The 17,296-nt window shown below is 53.3% G+C and overlaps 7 protein-coding genes across 7 annotated transcripts; 4 read left to right on the forward strand and 3 right to left on the reverse strand.

The window, feature by feature from the left end:
* Positions 1 to 10: 10 nt before the first annotated feature.
* On the reverse strand, positions 11 to 388 carry PG998_008436 (uncharacterized protein; the record flags this gene model as incomplete). The annotated part of the gene is made up of 1 exon (XM_066875252.1): positions 11 to 388. One exon carries the CDS (start codon positions 386 to 388, stop codon positions 11 to 13), a length of 378 nt encoding a protein of 125 aa, XP_066731197.1.
* A 935-nt stretch (positions 389 to 1,323) lies between these two features.
* On the forward strand, positions 1,324 to 2,250 carry PG998_008437 (uncharacterized protein; the record flags this gene model as incomplete). The annotated part of the gene is made up of 3 exons (XM_066875253.1): positions 1,324 to 1,497; positions 1,566 to 1,815; positions 1,889 to 2,250. The coding sequence occupies 3 exons, from the start codon at positions 1,324 to 1,326 to the stop codon at positions 2,248 to 2,250; spliced, it is 786 nt and encodes a 261-aa protein (XP_066731198.1).
* A 354-nt stretch (positions 2,251 to 2,604) lies between these two features.
* On the reverse strand, positions 2,605 to 3,459 carry PG998_008438 (uncharacterized protein; the record flags this gene model as incomplete). Its single annotated transcript, XM_066875254.1, has 3 exons — positions 2,605 to 3,231; positions 3,282 to 3,339; positions 3,395 to 3,459. The coding sequence occupies 3 exons, from the start codon at positions 3,457 to 3,459 to the stop codon at positions 2,605 to 2,607; spliced, it is 750 nt and encodes a 249-aa protein (XP_066731199.1).
* A 1,729-nt stretch (positions 3,460 to 5,188) lies between these two features.
* PG998_008439 (uncharacterized protein) lies at positions 5,189 to 5,505 on the reverse strand (the record flags this gene model as incomplete). Its single annotated transcript, XM_066875255.1, has 2 exons — positions 5,189 to 5,386; positions 5,455 to 5,505. 2 exons carry the CDS (start codon positions 5,503 to 5,505, stop codon positions 5,189 to 5,191), a joined length of 249 nt encoding a protein of 82 aa, XP_066731200.1.
* A 3,720-nt stretch (positions 5,506 to 9,225) lies between these two features.
* On the forward strand, positions 9,226 to 11,151 carry PG998_008440 (uncharacterized protein; the record flags this gene model as incomplete). The annotated part of the gene is made up of 2 exons (XM_066875256.1): positions 9,226 to 10,073; positions 10,137 to 11,151. 2 exons carry the CDS (start codon positions 9,226 to 9,228, stop codon positions 11,149 to 11,151), a joined length of 1,863 nt encoding a protein of 620 aa, XP_066731201.1.
* Positions 11,152 to 12,232: 1,081 nt separating this feature from the next.
* On the forward strand, positions 12,233 to 13,828 carry PG998_008441 (uncharacterized protein; the record flags this gene model as incomplete). The annotated part of the gene is made up of 3 exons (XM_066875257.1): positions 12,233 to 12,922; positions 12,982 to 13,279; positions 13,386 to 13,828. 3 exons carry the CDS (start codon positions 12,233 to 12,235, stop codon positions 13,826 to 13,828), a joined length of 1,431 nt encoding a protein of 476 aa, XP_066731202.1.
* Positions 13,829 to 14,399: 571 nt separating this feature from the next.
* PG998_008442 (isochorismatase) lies at positions 14,400 to 15,169 on the forward strand (the record flags this gene model as incomplete). Its single annotated transcript, XM_066875258.1, has 2 exons — positions 14,400 to 14,456; positions 14,525 to 15,169. 2 exons carry the CDS (start codon positions 14,400 to 14,402, stop codon positions 15,167 to 15,169), a joined length of 702 nt encoding a protein of 233 aa, XP_066731203.1.
* Positions 15,170 to 17,296: the final 2,127 nt, after the last annotated feature.

The raw sequence follows: 17,296 nt of genomic DNA on the forward strand, positions 1-17,296 counted from the left end.
TCCGGTCCCATTAAGTGCCGGTAGCGCCATGGCTGTCATGGTAGATTGTTTGGCTGATGTGGTTTGTGAAGTGGAGGTGGGACTTGTCGTCGAACTGTTCCCATGCGTCGCCGCCGACGATGTCATCGTCGTTGACGGCTGCATGGGGCCCGGCATAGTCATGCCGGGCATGGACATTGGCATGGAGTCCATTTCTTTGCTTGGGCTCGTAATACAGCGCAAGGAGATGGGGCGGGTCGGGGCGCGCGATCTGACGAGAGACTGGAGGGGTATATGGCAAGGTCCTTAGTGATACGACGGCGGCCCGTGTCTTTGTCCAGAAGGAGAGGAGGCTATGTTTGGATTCTTGATTGGGCGTGGCGTAAAGAACAAAGATGCCGGTTGGCATTCCTCGTCTTTGGTGCTCAAAGGGTATGACGAAGGGGCCTTGGCTGGTTAATTGGATGACCATCTGTATCAGTAGCGATGGCAACTTGTAATGAGGCCGAAGATATAACCCTGTTTTTCCAAAAATAGATTCTTCGTGAAAGACACTTGTTGGCTAGACGTAACCGATTCTGGTCCATGGCGGGAAAAGGTCAACATAATCCCCAGTATCCAGAAACGAAGCATGCCGAGCCCGATTATCTAATCGGACGCGGCTTCTTTGCTCCAAGCAGGACATGATCGAGAAAGTACTTCGATGCGACTGCAATTGACGCTGGCAGTCTAGCATCGATACGATCGGCAGGACAATAACGTATTAGTGAACAGATGCCGAGAGGTTAGTTCGGGTGGGTCTGCCGTAGAAAGAGCTGGTGGAAAGAAGCGCTCCATGTGCTCTGGGTATACCACGACTGTTACGGGTATACATATCATTCGGTCGCCTGGCAGTAGTGGCAATCAGGTAACGATGGCTTCTGGCTACTGACTTACGATGGATAGCTGCAATGATCACTTCGCCGAGGCATGTCGGAGATAACACCCACAAGACATCACCCCTGTGCCTGCAAAGGTCCCCGCGGAAGCTAATCGCCCCAATCGTTAGGGATGCCCCGACGACGCCCAATCAGCGCCGTGATTTACTCAGCAGAGCTCATGCCGAGCGGGCTAGAGCTGTCAAAGCTCCACGACGGGCCATTCGGATGAGCTGACATGGCATGTTGAAACTTCACCTCCAGGTAAAACAGTAGGCCGATAAGCTCTCGGAAGTCTTCGAATCGTATGCACATGCAGCCTGCGTCGGGAAGGAGGGGAAGGAACACAACGTACTTGCTCTTGCATCACGCTCGCTTATAAATAACCATTTGCCCGTCTAGTCGACCTGGCAATTCCATCGTCACAATGGCCAACCAAGGTCTTCTCGGCAGACCTCTGCTCTTCATTATCCCCATCCTGATCGGACTATTCCTCACGAGGTCACCGTACATGATGACGACCACTGCTCCCTCGCCATCCAAGCCATGGGCTGATAGCCCAATCAAGCTCGTCACGACGCCGCAGTACGAGACCAAGAAGGTAAGGAGGGACCTAGCCTCAACCATTTCCGGGCCGCGTGCAATTGCTTACCATTTCATTGGACGCAGACCGACATCTTCACTACGGGCGCAACCCATATGGCACTAGTTCACAACTCAATCCTGCGCGGCTACAACTCCATCTACCAGCAAGCGGCCCACGTCAAGCCCGCCGACTACAGCGACTTCATCGGATACTGCCTGACTTGGCACAAGTTCGTCGTGTCGCATCACGATGACGAGGAGGATACGCTCTTCACCGCTGTGGCGCAAGTCCTCGACGACAAGACTATCTGGGACGGAACATTGAAAGAGCACGGTGCGTAATCCCGGAGTGACTTCCGTGCATCTTATTTCTTTGTCCTGTGAAACTGACCCAAATGGTGTTGCAGAAGCGTTCCTCGGTGGACTGGGCGAGTTCCACAAGTACCTCTCGTCCCTCGCATCCCCCGCCGACTTCTCGGGCGCCGAGCTGCTGCGCATCATGTCTACATTCCAAGAGTCTTTCGACGAGCACTTCCACTCCGAGATCTCCACGATCGCGTCGCTTTCCGAACACCCCAAGGCGCCGAAGGAAGGCTCGCCCGAGGAGGCCGAGACGCGCGCCCTCTTCAAGAGCTGGGGCAAGGCGACCGTGTCCAAGGCTGGCACGCTCGACGTGGTGCCCTTCTTCCTGCTCAACCTCGACGGCACCGTCGAGGACGGCATGTGGGCCAGCTGGCCCCCATGCCCGCTCCGATCAAATGGGGCCTAGAGAATATTGCCGGTTCTTGGTACTCCGGCTGGTGGAAGTTCAGCAGCTGCGCCGGTGGCAGCCCCAGGGAGTTGTACGCCTTACCGTCTGCCTCGAGCTAAACGACGCTCACGACTCGTACATGTGTTCTCTTCTCTATGATATCCATTTGGTCGGGTTGGATCCTGACTGGCCACTGCCGGAGTATTGCTTGTCAACGAAATTGGACAGTATCCGTTCTGCCGGAAATGTAATATGAACAATTCTTGGTATCACGATGTCACGACTATATACACGACAGAAATCTAACATGACTCTTGCCTTGATTGCGACGAAGATGATTATCGCACCATTTCTTTCCGCGCTTGTCTTCCTTTATGCCGTCCAGCGGCCAATCCAGCTCGATGCGTAGTAAATGGCCATGGTGATAGTTGCGAGCACGAAAACCCAAGACGCCAGCCCAGCCACGACGTGTTCGTAGAAAACCTTGCGCGCGTCGGATGAATTGTTATTGTGCGGGAACGGTTGGTCGGGCACAGGGACGCCGAGGATCTTGCAGAGGGGCCCCCAGCCCTCGCTGACATGGTAGAAGAACAGCTTTTCGGGGGGCACGACCTGCCTCAGGTGGTCTTCGTGCTTCTGCTTGGTGCCCTCGACGATGCTGACGTCGCCGTAGCGCCAGATCATGACCTTGGAGAACAGCTCGCGCCAGGCGCCGTAGGCCTGCGACTTGCGCAGCCAGATGACGACGAGGGGCAGGTACCAGGTGCCCATCATGGCGTTCATGGCCTCCATGCTCCGCCACCACGACTCCTGGCTGCGGGTGGTGCAGATGACGAGCGCGTCCGGGTACAGGCGCATGATCTCGGGCGTCAGCGTGGCGGCCGGGCAGTCCATGGTGGCGACGTAGCCCTCGAGGATGGACGAGAAGAGGTAATCCATCTTCTTCTCGTCCGAGAACGACCGCGACCGGGGCGCCAGCTCCATGATCTCCAGCCACGTCTGGATGTGTTCCGGGGGCCGCCCAGCGACTGGATGCCGGAGTCATGCACGGGGCCGTTCAGCAGGATGGTGAGGGCTTCGTTCAGCGTCTTGGTGCCGGTTCTCGACCTGGAGGAGGGATTAGCCAGAGCACAACAAATGAGCAATGGGCAATAGCTCTCACATTCCAGCACCTATGACTCGGAACTTGGTGCCTACCGGCCCAGGTTGTGACGGCGACTGGCCCATATTGGTTGGAATTTCGGAGCTGATTGCCTCCTTTACCTTGGTTCGATGGTATCGACCGAGCTCTTCTGGAATCAACGACTCGTCAAAACGCAAAAATATCCCATCCGAACCCCGAGTAGATATCCATCTACCACATGACGTCTTGGTTATATATGTAGACACTGTCTGCCAAGCCTAGCAAGCTGTAGTAACAACGTAGCCACATTGCAACACCGATTGCAGATATAGTGCCAAGAGATAAAGTCCATGAACTTGATACGTGGTATTCCCGGCGGGCAGCATCTGGGAACGGGGAGTCGTGAAGCAAACCCGACCTGGCGGCTAAAGGGAGAGAATGTTACCAGGCGCGCTCCCTCCTTTTTATCAAGCCCTGCTGGCAAGGCAAGGCATTCAACCCCCTTAAGCGAGGGGTTCCCTGGTTCCCTTCCGGGCTACCGCGTTGAGCGAAGTGCGTCGCACAACCTCATGTTGCCATCCACTTCCCGTCTTGCAACCCCCAACGCTGCCCCCAATTCAATAGAGTTCGTCGCTTGGCAAAGTCCGGCGCCGTTCCGATTGCCAAGCCGGCTGAAAAGCCCAAGTTTCAACGCAGGTACGCCGATCATTTCTCTTTGCACCTCAGTCTTTCGGACGTTGACTCTCTGCGCTTCGTCTCTCGGTTAAGTCTAAGTATGGTCAGTGTCGCGTGTGCGGAACGAAGCATGACGAAAGCCGGATTGGATGCTCAAAAGAAGGATCCGGGAATACAGATTAATCGCACCACCCTCGCTGTGCCGGATTCCGAGCTCATATGTGTTTGATTACCGTGAAAGAAAGAAATCGGACGGGATGTCGGACCATTTTTCTGTTTTCTTGATTAAAATGCCACATTCTCCCCACGCGACAACGGCTTATGGCATCCATCCTTCCCTTTTGAGAGGCTTACATACACGAGAATCATCTATCTACTTATACTCGTGGTTGGTTGCAGTAAAGGTGTCCGAAACCGTAACCCCACGGTCATTAGCTGTGAGTATTTCGTCCAGAATGTAAGGGATGGCAGTAGCTGGATAAACTAGATTTCGTGACACCTGATCTTATCTTGGATCAGCACCAACGGTCTGGGAAGCAATCAGGCACCGGCCCGTGCTATATCGATATACATAATATTCTCCCCTCACGTGTCCGCTCATCCCCCACGGATTGATACTTCACTTAGACTTAACTTCCTCTTTATGTTTGATAACGTGATGTTGTAACACTCGATAAGACTTAGGATAAAGAAACATACTGCCACTCAAACAACTCAAAGTTGTTTTTGTCTGGCCAACCGCGATCAAGAATCTGGTATAATGCCCTTCCCCGAAGCGCTTCCCGGCAAACACACCGTGACATCTCATGCGTCACCCTGTAAATCATATGAGAATGATCATGAATCTTCAATAGAAATCAGGATGATGATGTAAATGGGTAACTTGGCAGTTAGTCGTGCGAATGAACCATGGTTCAAAATATATTCTGAAAATTTCCAGTTGGAAGCCAGCTGTCTTTCAGATATCTGTGTCGCTCGCATGTTGTTATTGTATATTTGGGTTCCGATAAAATATCAAAACATATATCAAGCCAAACCCATCCAGCAAGTCTTTGACAGCAAAGACATCGGAGAACTATTCCAAATCACCAGAGTCACAAGTATCCACCTGAGATCACTGATTCACATTTCCCCAGAGCTGGTTTGTTTTGACGTCTCCTACTTCACATCCAGCTCGAGCATATTGAAGGGACCATCCTGCCAATCTTCGTCAAGCCATCGATCCAGCATAGGTTCAGCAGTGGAATCAGCCGGGGAAGAACTCCCCACGATTCGATAGGACCTTCTGGGCGTTTCATTAAGCCTCGTAGCCGAGTTGAGACCATGAAGGGTGGTCTTGTCCGTGGTGTTGGAGCCCTGCTTTTGTCTGAGCAATTTGGTCATGGGGTTATGAGTAAGAACAAACTGCTCGTGCCAGGACCTACCTTGACGACCTCTTGGTCTGTTCTCTGCTGCTCAGATGAGGCTTGGCCCATGATTTGAAGTAATTATGGGCGTCAAACTAGGTGTTGGCAGGATCAATGCCTCAAGTTTAAGTGCCCTCGAGGGAAAAGAGAGAGCTGGCTAAAATCCTTAGGGGAAAGTTGGCCAATAGGAAGGGGAAATGATACTAAGGAGTGTGGCATATCTTTACCGTGATTTTGGCGCGGAGGGCCTTCATATTTATCATTGGCGTGAGATCATTGTAAGGCGTTTCACCAAAATCACCTTTCTGTGAAGTAGTTACGTCGGGAAGTCAAATACTCCATTGCTCTTGTGGCACTAGCCATAGTGAGGGCCTTAAGAGATCGTATAGGAACCTCTGGAGACCTTGGGGAACCCGGGTGACTAATCATGCAGAATGACCCCCTTGCCCGTAAGCAAAGCATGTTCATGTAGGCCTCTCCGTATTTTCGTTTTTACCACACCGAAACTGTGTTTCAGAAAAGCATAAGACAGGGCGCGTAAGGTCAATCGCAGCCTCACGCCTCGCAGATGATTGGTGCGGTATACACTCGGCCCTTTTCGACGGTCAGCGCCACCCGTTGATGGTTTGTCGTCATCGCCTCATCATCATACTTGGAGGAAAGCTCAGTATCGGACCGAAAGAAAAGAAATAACAATCCTCATCATAAACCTCCAATGACTGAATACTTGCAGTCGGGCCGGCAGGTGACTACGGTGATGCCAGCCACAAGGACAGGAGTGAAGAATATAGTATGATCGATTGGTGCGCTATACGACGTTTTGTAATCGGTCCAATTACCCCCTTCCGCTCCCTTCCAAGCATGGCGCGAAGTACAGTTGCAATAAATGCGAAAGCTGGCAGGCACAAACACCAAGCCACTGACGGAGATTCCGAATATGGACCATGGACAGTGCGTTCAACATCGCAGACAAGACTGCCAACAGGTCAGTCGAGCCATTACCAAGGAATCCGGAGCTTCCGTGATTCACTTCTCTGGTTACGAAATCCACAAGAAGTGGGTGGGGAAGACCGGGAGTCCATCCAAGCACTGTTCCAGTTGGGTCGTATGATATTTCCTTGTGTAAAACTTATTGATGAAGCAGATAGTCTCCTCAGTACTCGAATTGGAACGAATTTTAGCCCCTGGATGCGAGATCAGATCACCCAGTTTGTTCAGGGAATAGAAGGACTATCCCAAAAGGCAATCATTTCCTCGTCTTAGCTACGAATTATCTCGATAGGCTGGAACCTGTCGTCCTGAGTCGCGTTCCGAAAAGGCTGTATTTGGGTTCCCTACGCAGCCTGCACGTTGTTGGATCCTTTATATGCTGCTACGGGAGGCGACAGTCTACAATCAAATAGGTCTAGAGAATGTAGCCAGCCTCGCGATTCGGTACACCGGGTCTGACCTCCTGTCTCTCTGCGGCGTCGAAGCCGCGAAGCTCAGCGAGGTGAATTTCCTAGTCTCGGCCAGCCAGGGACCTAAGCATCCTTTTTTCTTTCTCTTTCGGTTAAATGTCAAGCTGTCAACCGAGAAGAAACGAAACCTTATAAATATGACTCTTGAAATGATCGCCAGTACGATGGCTGTGCGGCCTGTTCAGGGAGGTGTTAAAGGGATTTCCATACAGTGGTAGTGGGCCCATCATGATTCGGAATTTGGCTTTGGTCTTCGGGTGTTGTAGATTGTTTTTTTTATACTTTACAGTTTTAATATCCTTTCTGATGATTAACATAAAACCACCATCTCACAGCCCAAGAAAGTTTGGGAGATGTCGTGGTTGGACTATTGTGTTCAAAATTAGTCAGCCAGATCACTCTATCCGATGTGTGCATTCGATTGTTCTACGAAGCGTAGAATGACTATTGCTTGTTCTGGCTGCTATAGTAAACATCGTCTTCCTCGCCCTCCGCATCTTCACTGAACATGGCCTTACAGAGACTCGGGTCAGAGATTTCTTGTCTCTCGTTTCTGCCTAGGAGTAAAGTTTCAAACTCCTCGGTTCCCTTTCTCTAAAACCTTCTCCGACAACGGGTCGAGTCATCTAGCCAGCAATGTTTGTTCTGGGCTTTATCCGGTACCTGCTGGTGAGCCGTGAAAATCCTATATAACATGCACCCTTTCCTTTTAGAATGGAGTGCCTGCTCTCTTCACCTACAGATTTTAAACAAAAAGTTGCAGTCTACACCTAAAACTCGCAGTACACAAACACTGTTCTTCCGCAACTACCTCGCACTCCAACGCTCGTTCAGAATAGACAATATGGGCAAGAACGCTTCCTTCCACGCTATCGCACTTGATTGCATTGATCGCGCAAGCCGAGTCGAAAGCTTCCTTCTAGGACGCATACCCGGCCTCAAGGCAGAAACTACATTCCGCGCCTTTCCCCGGCAGCACTTCTGTCTTCCGACCCCAAGCGGAACGCTCGCACCAATCCTCTCTATTTCATGTTGGTACTTCTTCCAACCAACATGTTGTCCCTGGCTTGGATTTTCAACTTGGCGCCATATATCGGATCGGCACCCAAGGACTTCATACCACCACCAGTCGATAATACCCCGAGTCTGATTCTACGCTTCACTCTCTGGCTTATGTGTAACTGGCTTTCACTGGCTTCTGCAAACTCGGTCGGATTGCAATATGTGCGCATTGGGGAGGAATCCGATTGCCCTGACAAGTCATTGCGAACGGAAGGGCGGCTGCGAGGATGGTTGCTTCTCAAAATTTGTTTCGGTTTCAATAGTCTACGTCACCTGTGACGATAATTGCAGTCGTGCCCTTCATTTATGGAAGGAGTGTTGTGCGGATCACGGGCAGTTACGAAGATGTCGACCAGAGTTCGAAATGGGATAGACCAGGCAGAAATGGAGACAATATGGGGAGGTTTCCTGCTCCTATTTGAACCACCTATTGAGAGATGACCCAAGCTGGAGGTCGGCACGCCGCGTGGCCTTTGGGCATGAAACAGTTCTTGTACCAATTGGAGGAGTTCTGCAGGTATCGATTGCATTTGGCCATGATCAAGTATATCCCGAATCAATCAAACATTCTTATCGCGCAGCCACGACGCATCCTGTTGGGCATTTGGGTATTGAAGGAGTGACCACCATCGGGTGTTTGTATTGAAGTATGAGTAGCTTCGTCCCAAATAGGCGTCAGGCATAATAAATCACACGTACTGAATGTATGCTACTCAGTACCCGATAGAGTGAGGACGACCGATCGCCTTGAGTTCGGGGACGTCCTGCTATTCGACAGCAGGAATGCTGCCCAAATGCTGTGCCAGACATCCGATAGGCTCAACCCCGCGAACGGCGTTTCCGGGGCGTGCGGGTTGGGTCACCAAAAGAGCACAAAGCAGCGATGTGGTGAGATGGCAGGGTCGCTTAAGCCTTTGCACCTCATTTGCCAGACCTGAAGATTTGCTGTCGTCTCATCTGACTCAGTCTCGGTACCATGGTGCACGTACATCACCAACACGTCAACCCTACGCGGTAAATGGTGCATCGGAAGAGCACCGAGAGAGAGGACTTGAGGGCATACACGATCAACTCGGACTGTATGATATGTCGCACCATGAGTGGTTGCGCATATGCTGGCGCATGCGATGATGTTGTTTGACCAAAGGGACTGACTAATACGCGTGCCAAAGCATCGCTCGTTTGTTGCTCTTAAAGGGTCGATACGTCTTGTGAAACCATATTCTCAACAGTATCCTTCACCAGAAACCACTTCCGTACAGACACAATGTTGGATCAAGCAATAACACATCTCACGAGCATGGAACAAGACTGGGATCCCACCCATCTTGTGGAGGACTTCATCCACCAGACCCAGCTCCTTGCCTCCAATAGCGCCTTCCAATACCTCAAGGACATCCTCGAAGAGAACAACTCTCTGCGTGATCGGAATAGCATTCTAAGCATCACTAACGATGAGAACGTCAAGTCGCTGGCCCGGATCCAGCAGCTGCTGGCCGACGAGACCCAGCGCTGCGGGGAGCGGGACGCCAGCCTGGCCGAGCTGGAGAAGCGGGCGGCCGAGTTCGACGAGAAAATCCGGCTGCTGAAGGAGGAGTCCGAGTCGACACAGGCTAAACTGGCCGGGAAGGACGACGAAGTTTCCGCCTTACAAGACAAGTTGGCCGGTGCCGACATTGAACGGGAAGCGCATCAACTGCAGTTGGCCGCAAAAGATGGTGAGCTTACCACCGCGCGAGACGAGTTGAGCAACAAAGATGCCGATTTGGAAGCGACGAAGATGCAGCTGGCGGAGAACGAGGCACACATCAACAACTTGATCGAAGAAGCTCAAACAAAGAGCGGCAAGATCGACAATATCATCTCCCAGCTCAATGAGGCCATTGACGATAATTCGGCCTCGAAGCAGGAGCTGGAAGACAAGGCATCAGAGCTTGACACGCTACAGGCTGACCTGGGAAAGGCGCAATCAGAGATCGTAGCCGCCAGGGAGAACCAAGAGCAAACCTTGAAAGAACTCAAAGAAGTCCGCGATGAGGCTGCGTTCTTCAGGACCAAATTCGAGAATCTTGATAAGCTGTCATTCAATATGAAGACACCACCGACCGTGACTACGTAGGTCCATTCGTTTTGACCATCATCAGGTTTCACATCACTAATGTTAGCATCCACATATAGTCAACAGCAACTCAACTCAATGTTTACCGCGGCGTACACATGGGCCTCAGAGCTATTTGCGGCCGACCTAGACCCTGCCGCCTTCTCCGGAGCGTCGTCAGGGGAGAAGTGGGCACCGCTGCGCACACACCCGCGAGTGAGCCGGCTGATCCCGCTGCCCATCTCCAACTCGGCCGAGGCGAAGCGGATGCGCGTGGCGGCGCTGGTCGGGGTGTTGGGTTGGACATGCGCCCAGCACATGTTTCAACCGACCTACCTGCTGCAGTGCAACGAGCTGTGCGGCGTGCTGGCTTCACTTGCTGACGACGACCACGACCGCGAGACCTACCTGCGCTCGGTGCTGCTGCCCGTCTCGCCCTCGCGCCAGAAGGAGAACGGCAAGAAGCGCATCCAACAGGCAGTCTTTGACGTGCTAGCCTGCGTCGCTCCATTGCTGCCCAAGGCCCGCCAGGAAGAGGTCAAGTCGTCCCTCGAGGCCGTGTGCAAACACATCTGCGGCCAGTGGATGCGGCTGCAGCTGCTCGAGGAGAAGATCGAGCCCAGCTTCGACGCCTATGACGGCGATGATTGGAAGATCATCGAGCTGCCCGCGTTCGACGGCAGTACTGACGCCACCTCGTCGCATCAACAGGATAACGAGGCGCGCGGTGGCGGAGGCAGCAGCAGTGGCGAAAGTACCGGGACCTGCGCTGTCGCAGAGGGCATCACCGACATCGATGACATCGCGGCCGTGCTGTGGCCGAGCTTCCTGTCGTCTCGGGACGGCGAGTCGGAGCTGCTGACCGAGGGCTTCGTGGTGGCCAAGGCCCAGACCCAGCAGGCGCACCACGAGGAGAAGGCCGGCCTACTGCTGGGGTTTCACCGGGCCGCGCGCCAGATCGCCCGCAAGGACCGCACCAAGTCGTTCGCGACGACGCCGGGCGTCGGCGAGGAGGCACCGAAGGATTTTTTGCGCCCTGGATCCGGCGATGGAGCCCACGAGAGCGGAGAAGAGGGCGAAGGGGATGAAGGGTAATGATGATGGGACTGCGCGGGATCGTAGGGGGTCGCTGGAACTGGTTGAGCTGGGCTGTATGATCGTAATCGGGTTTTCTGTACTCCTTTTTCTGTCAATTTCCTGTTAGTAGATAGTGTAACGGGCGCGCCGAACCAGAACGTCACAAGATTCGGGCTGCAAATGCCAATGTGCGTTTCTTCTCACCCCCTTCCCCCTAGTGCTCGAGTAACACAAGCCACAGCTGTCATGCACGCATTGACGCCCCTTCATGCACTGAGCGTTCGTTCCTATTATTCAGGCGTGAGAAAGACACGCAGATATCAACCAGGGTCAATCACCCCTGTTAATACGTTGACGTTGAGACCTGTGATTGGCTTGGCCATATGCAGTTGGTTGTGAAGTTGAAGATCGCAGCTGCGGGGTGACCGACGGGTCGGCAAGATAACCTATTCGCAAATCGCTTCCGCAGACCGGCTTCCCGTACGAGCCGTCCCAGCCACCTCCACACAACCTTCCACCAGTCGCTCCTCTTGATGTAGCATTCTATCGAGGCTTGGCGCAGATGGCCGGCTGTCGTTGGCCGTGGCGAAGCTATCGCTGTCAGGGTCCACGACCTCCCCTGAAACTGGGGAAGCTTTTATCGAACCAGTTCGAGGCCTCCGATGCCCGAAGATGCACGATTCTGCAGCACACAGTATCAAGGTCTGGGTTGCTGCAGACATCATATGATTACAAGGCGGCTTTTCGAAACAACACTGGTGGTTGAGCGATTGATTGGGATGATGTTTCCAGCATCCTCGACGGAATCCCCAGCTGTCTTCCCCGGCGCCTGCCACGCTAGTATTATTGCCACTGACATAGCCGTTCTCTATTGGCTACAGTATATAGGCAACTAATACTTATAAAGTGTGGCTTGCCACCCAACGTCGTTCCACGCCACTCACCACTCCCACCTGCCAGACCGGTTTACATTACCGTTGTTCGTCGTCTGCTTTTGCTAACGCCTGAACTTATCTTTACTTCAACCAGGAATCATTTAGAGTTACCAGCCGAGCCAAGCGGAATTAGTAACTTTTGGCCAATGGCTGGATACGTGTCAATGACCGCACCGGGAGCAAGCGCAGAAAGCTTCCGGGAGAACATCCAGGCCGTTGTGGTCGAGTGCGTGGGCGAGAAGCTCAGACGCCAGGATCTGGAAACATTCGAACAAGAGCTCGACGAGGCCCTACGCGACATCCCCAGGACCGTCAAGTGTCTAGCCTGGTTCGCAGAACAGAAGAGGCTTTACGACGCCAAGTGCCGGGAGTACCTCGAACTCGTGCGACCCGAGCTTCATAGGGCCATCGATACACTGATCGACAAATTGGAAAATGAGCTGGCGACAAGCCAAAAGGACGAGCAAAGGGAAGCTACATCGCTGCGTACGCCTCAGACACCACGAACAGCCTCGAATGCGTTCTCTGCCCCCTCAGCTCCGTCGTCCACGTTCGGCCCTTCGCAGCCCAGGGCTCCCGAGGCGGCAATGGATGCTTTGTCCGGAATAGTCAGCAGCTCTAGCCGATCGGCAACCATGCAGGCTGAAGACGTACGCACGGCTTCTCATACAGACGATGTTGAAGACCTTTTCGGTGAGAATGGAGAGGATGAAGGCAGCCCAGCACCACTACGAGCATGCGCAGATATACTATCCCCAGCGAACGACGCACCAGGGGCATCCAAACGCCGCACTGGCGGTGAAGTGACTCGGGAAGAGAGCAGCAAGAGACGACGACGTTCGCTTCCGAGCAATGTAGGTATCCACCTCCCCCTTTCTCATTCGCAATGTTGACAGGCTGACGCATCGGATAGAATGACGCATCGGCTGGTGATGCCCGGACCACGAATCTGAAGCCCATCAAACTAGCCGATGTCAAACCGGATGAGTGCATCTTCAGATATAAGGAATTGCCCGGCTATTATGTATTGCGTTGCAACAAAGCGGTATGCAAGGACAAGCACCGCGCGAAGGATATCTACTACTTCCGAGCCCATCCCTTCCAGTGGAACAGAGCAGTGAATCACTTCAGTGGAGAGAATCATGGTATCAAGAAGGAAGACTTGATGATGAAGAAGTATGCTCGCGAAGTGAGCGACGCCACCGAAGAATGTACGTCTTCTATCCCCAGAACCCCCTCAGCGAATGTGGGACCCCAGGTCCCCAGGGGCAGAGATTGGTACGAATGCACGTCGCTAACAACGTGACCTCATGATAGGTAATCTCAGCAACGCCAAGTCTCGCCAGCCGACTACCCCCAAGACACCCAATTCGGAATTGCCGGGGCCATCCGACGCGGCTGCCATCGAGCGACCTACGGCCAGGGCGCCGCTCACGCCGGCGAGCCCCAGTAACAACAACTCTCGCGACAAGGGAAAGCAGCGTGCCTCGTCGATAGTGCTGGGCTTTGGTGAAGATGACGATGACTCTTCTTTTAACGGAGATCCAAATGAAGGACTACAGAGCTCGGGCTCAACTGTTGCCGAGGAATTATCGCGGAGTCAGCCGTATCCAACGAGATCTCGGGGATCGGTCCCGGATATGGATATAGAGATGGTGGAGATTGAAGACGAAGAAGAAAGCGACGGAGGCGGCTTCGATCCGGAGTTTCCTCCGATTGCGAACTGGTCTAAGATCCCTCGGCGGTTTGCTCCATCGTAAAGGCACGATTGACTGATGATGATTTGACAGCTGATGTGTACGCGTAAATCATGTGGCATTTTGATGACTGGACTGAAAAGGGTTACACAGAATGGCTTAGCGAAATGAAATGATCATGAGACATGACATCACACCGTGCTTTGCTGTGACTGTTCGAGGCGAATTGGTAGGGTGGTCAGAAGTGGTAACAGATAATTCTAGTCACAGTGATACCGAGACGCTAGATCAAGAACGAGTAGAAGATTAATAATTGAATTGGACATGTTTGCATACGGCAATAAATATGCGTTCATTATGATTCCCCTATTGCTGAAGGATTGAATTGAGTTCTGAATCGGCAGTTGTAGCTCCGCTGAAACATTTACATACAAATGGGGGTGGGGAAGAAAGCACCACCAAGACATGGTCATCTTACCTTCCCCAGACTCAAGCTGAAGCCACACCCAAACGGAGACCAAACAGAGACGAGATGCTATAACCATAGCGCATGCTTATTACATGCGATAATCACTGCAGTAGAAACTAATACTTTATTGCAATAGTTGATCACATAATCCAGATTACCGTCATCATGGTGTTCAGGCCCGCTCTCATCGTGGTTGACTTCCAAGAGGACTTCTGTCCACCGGTATGTCATCGCTCAACCGAAGGGCATTGTGCTTCAGTATACATAAAAAAACTGACTATATGTGACAGAACGGCTCGCTTGCCGTACCCGAGGGGCGTGACATAGCACCCGTGGTGAACAAGCTCCTCAGCCTGCCCTTCGTGACCAAGATCGCCACCAAGGATTGGCACCCCGCCAACCACATGTCGTTCGCGGCCAACCACGCGGGCAAGCAGCCCTTCACGGACTTCGCCACGGTCGTGAACCCGGCCAACCCGGACGAGCGCTACGAGACGCGGCTGTGGCCGGTGCACTGCGTCCAGGGTACGCGCGGCGCGGAGCTGGTGCCCGAGCTGGAGGCGGGCCACTTCGACGACGCCGTCAACGGCGGGGGCGGTGTCGTTGAGAAGGGCCAGGACGCGCGCGTCGAGATGTACAGCCCCTTCTACGACAAGTTCACGAGCCCGCGGGGCTGCGACAGCGGCCTGGCCGGGCGCCTGCGCGACGCCGGGATCACGCACGTCTACGTGGTGGGGCTCGCGGCCGACTACTGCGTGCGGAGCTGCGCCGAGGACGCAGCCAGGGAGGGGTTCCGGAGCTACGTGATCGACGAGGGCACGCGGCCCGTCGACAAGGGGAACTGGGCACAATGCAAGACGGAGCTGGAGGAGCTGGGGGTCAAGGTGGTCACGATGCAGTCGGACGAGGTGCAGAGATTGATGACGGCGTTTTGAGAGCTGGGAGCAGGGGGACCCGGGCATCGGGCAGTGGTTCGTTCGTTTTGTCTACTTGGTACGCTGGAGCAAAGGAGCAAGGGGCCAAGGAACCACCGCCTTGCGCCAACTTGGGAGTCGCGGGTGTAACCACTGCTCAGGTGTGACCACTCCCTTGCCACCACCCCGTCCCTGAACCGAGTTCGCAAAATTTGTAGGACATTGTGTCTCATTCTGCCCTGAAAGTTCGTGGGACTACTGCTTGCTGTTTCAAGATGCGGTCAACGGAATATCCCACCTAGACCCCGCGCCGAAATCCGCCGATGCGCGCGCTCTGGAACCTCGAGGTGAGCTCGCACCCATTCTGCGCACAAGGCACCCCACGCCAATGCACGGAAACGGGTGTCAGGTTCATTGGATGGCGGGTGCCAAAACATAGTGCCATTTTACCCATTTCTTGTGTGCCAGTTGATGATGTGAGGGGCGTAGATACCGTTACCCCTCAGCTCAAGGCTTGCTTGTTGCAAAAAGAAAAGAAGAGAAGCGAAACTTCGATACTGTGTGCTAAACCAAGACCGATATAAATGGGTTCCCGAATGGCTAGAGTTACTATACAACCAATGCCACGTGCGGTTTCTGTGCTCAACGTTATCTCGCCGACCAGGATAATCGCACTCTGGGTTCGGTGTCAATCCCGCTGTCTACCTTCGGCGGGTTTACTGTCGCTACCATTGGCATCGCATGACACGTTTAGTGACTGACTCGGGCGAGGGGGCGGGTTTCGGGATTGGTGATAGGGAAGCATTTCCTGCTGGGGACCCAAACGGTTGGGAGACTAAGACATTCTGGCCCTCCCCTCCGCATCGGACCTGCTTTACTGTATTTGACGTCAAGGGTGTCACCTTTCACTCTCCTCGAGCGGGCGCTAACATATTAGCGGAATGTTGTCCTTTTCTCTCTGGTACGCGCAATGGAATCACAGAGTTGCATTATCGATTATAGTACGTAGGATACCGGCAAGCGGCAGGCTGCTGACATGATTGTCACCTACGGGGGGATGGGGGGTGATGATTCCGGTGCTGGGGTGGGATGGGATGGGATTCGAAGGCCGTCAACGATCACCGCTCATTTCCACCCGTCGCTGTCGTGTCGGATGCAGGGGCCAGGCCAGGGTGTCGGCCACTAGAACCCGTCCTTAACGTCCGTCCCCCGTTGATCAAGCACGCGAGCTGGAGCTGGACAATGGGTGAGACGATGGGAACGATAAGCGTAATGGTCCTTCGCCCCTACGATTATGTGTGCTCAATGATCCCTCGCACGAAGCCGAAAGTCGATGACCTAACTAGCCTGCAACTACAACTCTTGGGATGGAAAAAAAGGCTGATTAGGTGAGACAGCCAAAAGGCATTGGCCAACGGGTGGGAGCAGGGGGGTTCTTTCTGGAAGCTGGCTGCAGGCTATCAATCTTTTTAGTCGATTGGGGGGGCCTTGGCATTGGAAAATGCGATTGTAATTTGTCGACATGCAAGATGCGAGGCCAGCACCACCAACTCCAGTCGGCCTGTCAACTGTGTGAGCTGTTCAGCCCACTTAGGCCGATGCAATTCGGCCGCAGAGGGGATTTCAGGTTTTGAACTGTCCGATTTAAAGGGGCAGACGGGCAGAGGCCAAAAGAAATACCTGATCAGCTAAGATTTAATATGGTTAGTGCTTCACTAGGGTCCCCAAGCAGCAGCAAGCAAGCATGGCAAGATGGGCAATTCAACAGGGTTGGAGCGTCTGTAGAGGGAGCGGGTCGCTGTCCAGGACTTGCCAGGGTCAACAAATTGTTTGGTTTTAGTCCGTCTTGTACTGTACCGTCAACTAAAATTTAATATTAATATAGACGATTTTCTCTTCACCGACCCATTTCTCGAGATAAGTAGAGAGGGGAGGAAACCATTGAACACACGGCCCGTTCTACTCTTCACCAAGGCCCCCTCCCCATCCCATCCCCTCCTTCTCAATCGCGGTGTGTGTGTATTGTGACTTGGTGCGACTTCTTCTCTTCGTTTCGCCTTGTGTCCGCCCCTTCCCCGTCTGCTGTGTATCCTTTTTCGTGTCATCACAACACAGCCACTCCCGCCAATTGCTTCCATTCAACTAGAA

The sequence above is a fragment of the Apiospora kogelbergensis genome, assembly GCF_038363985.1.
Source record: "Apiospora kogelbergensis strain CBS 113332 chromosome Unknown utg000005l_segment0_segment0, whole genome shotgun sequence".
Classification (NCBI taxonomy): Eukaryota; Fungi; Ascomycota; class Sordariomycetes; order Amphisphaeriales; family Apiosporaceae; genus Apiospora; species Apiospora kogelbergensis.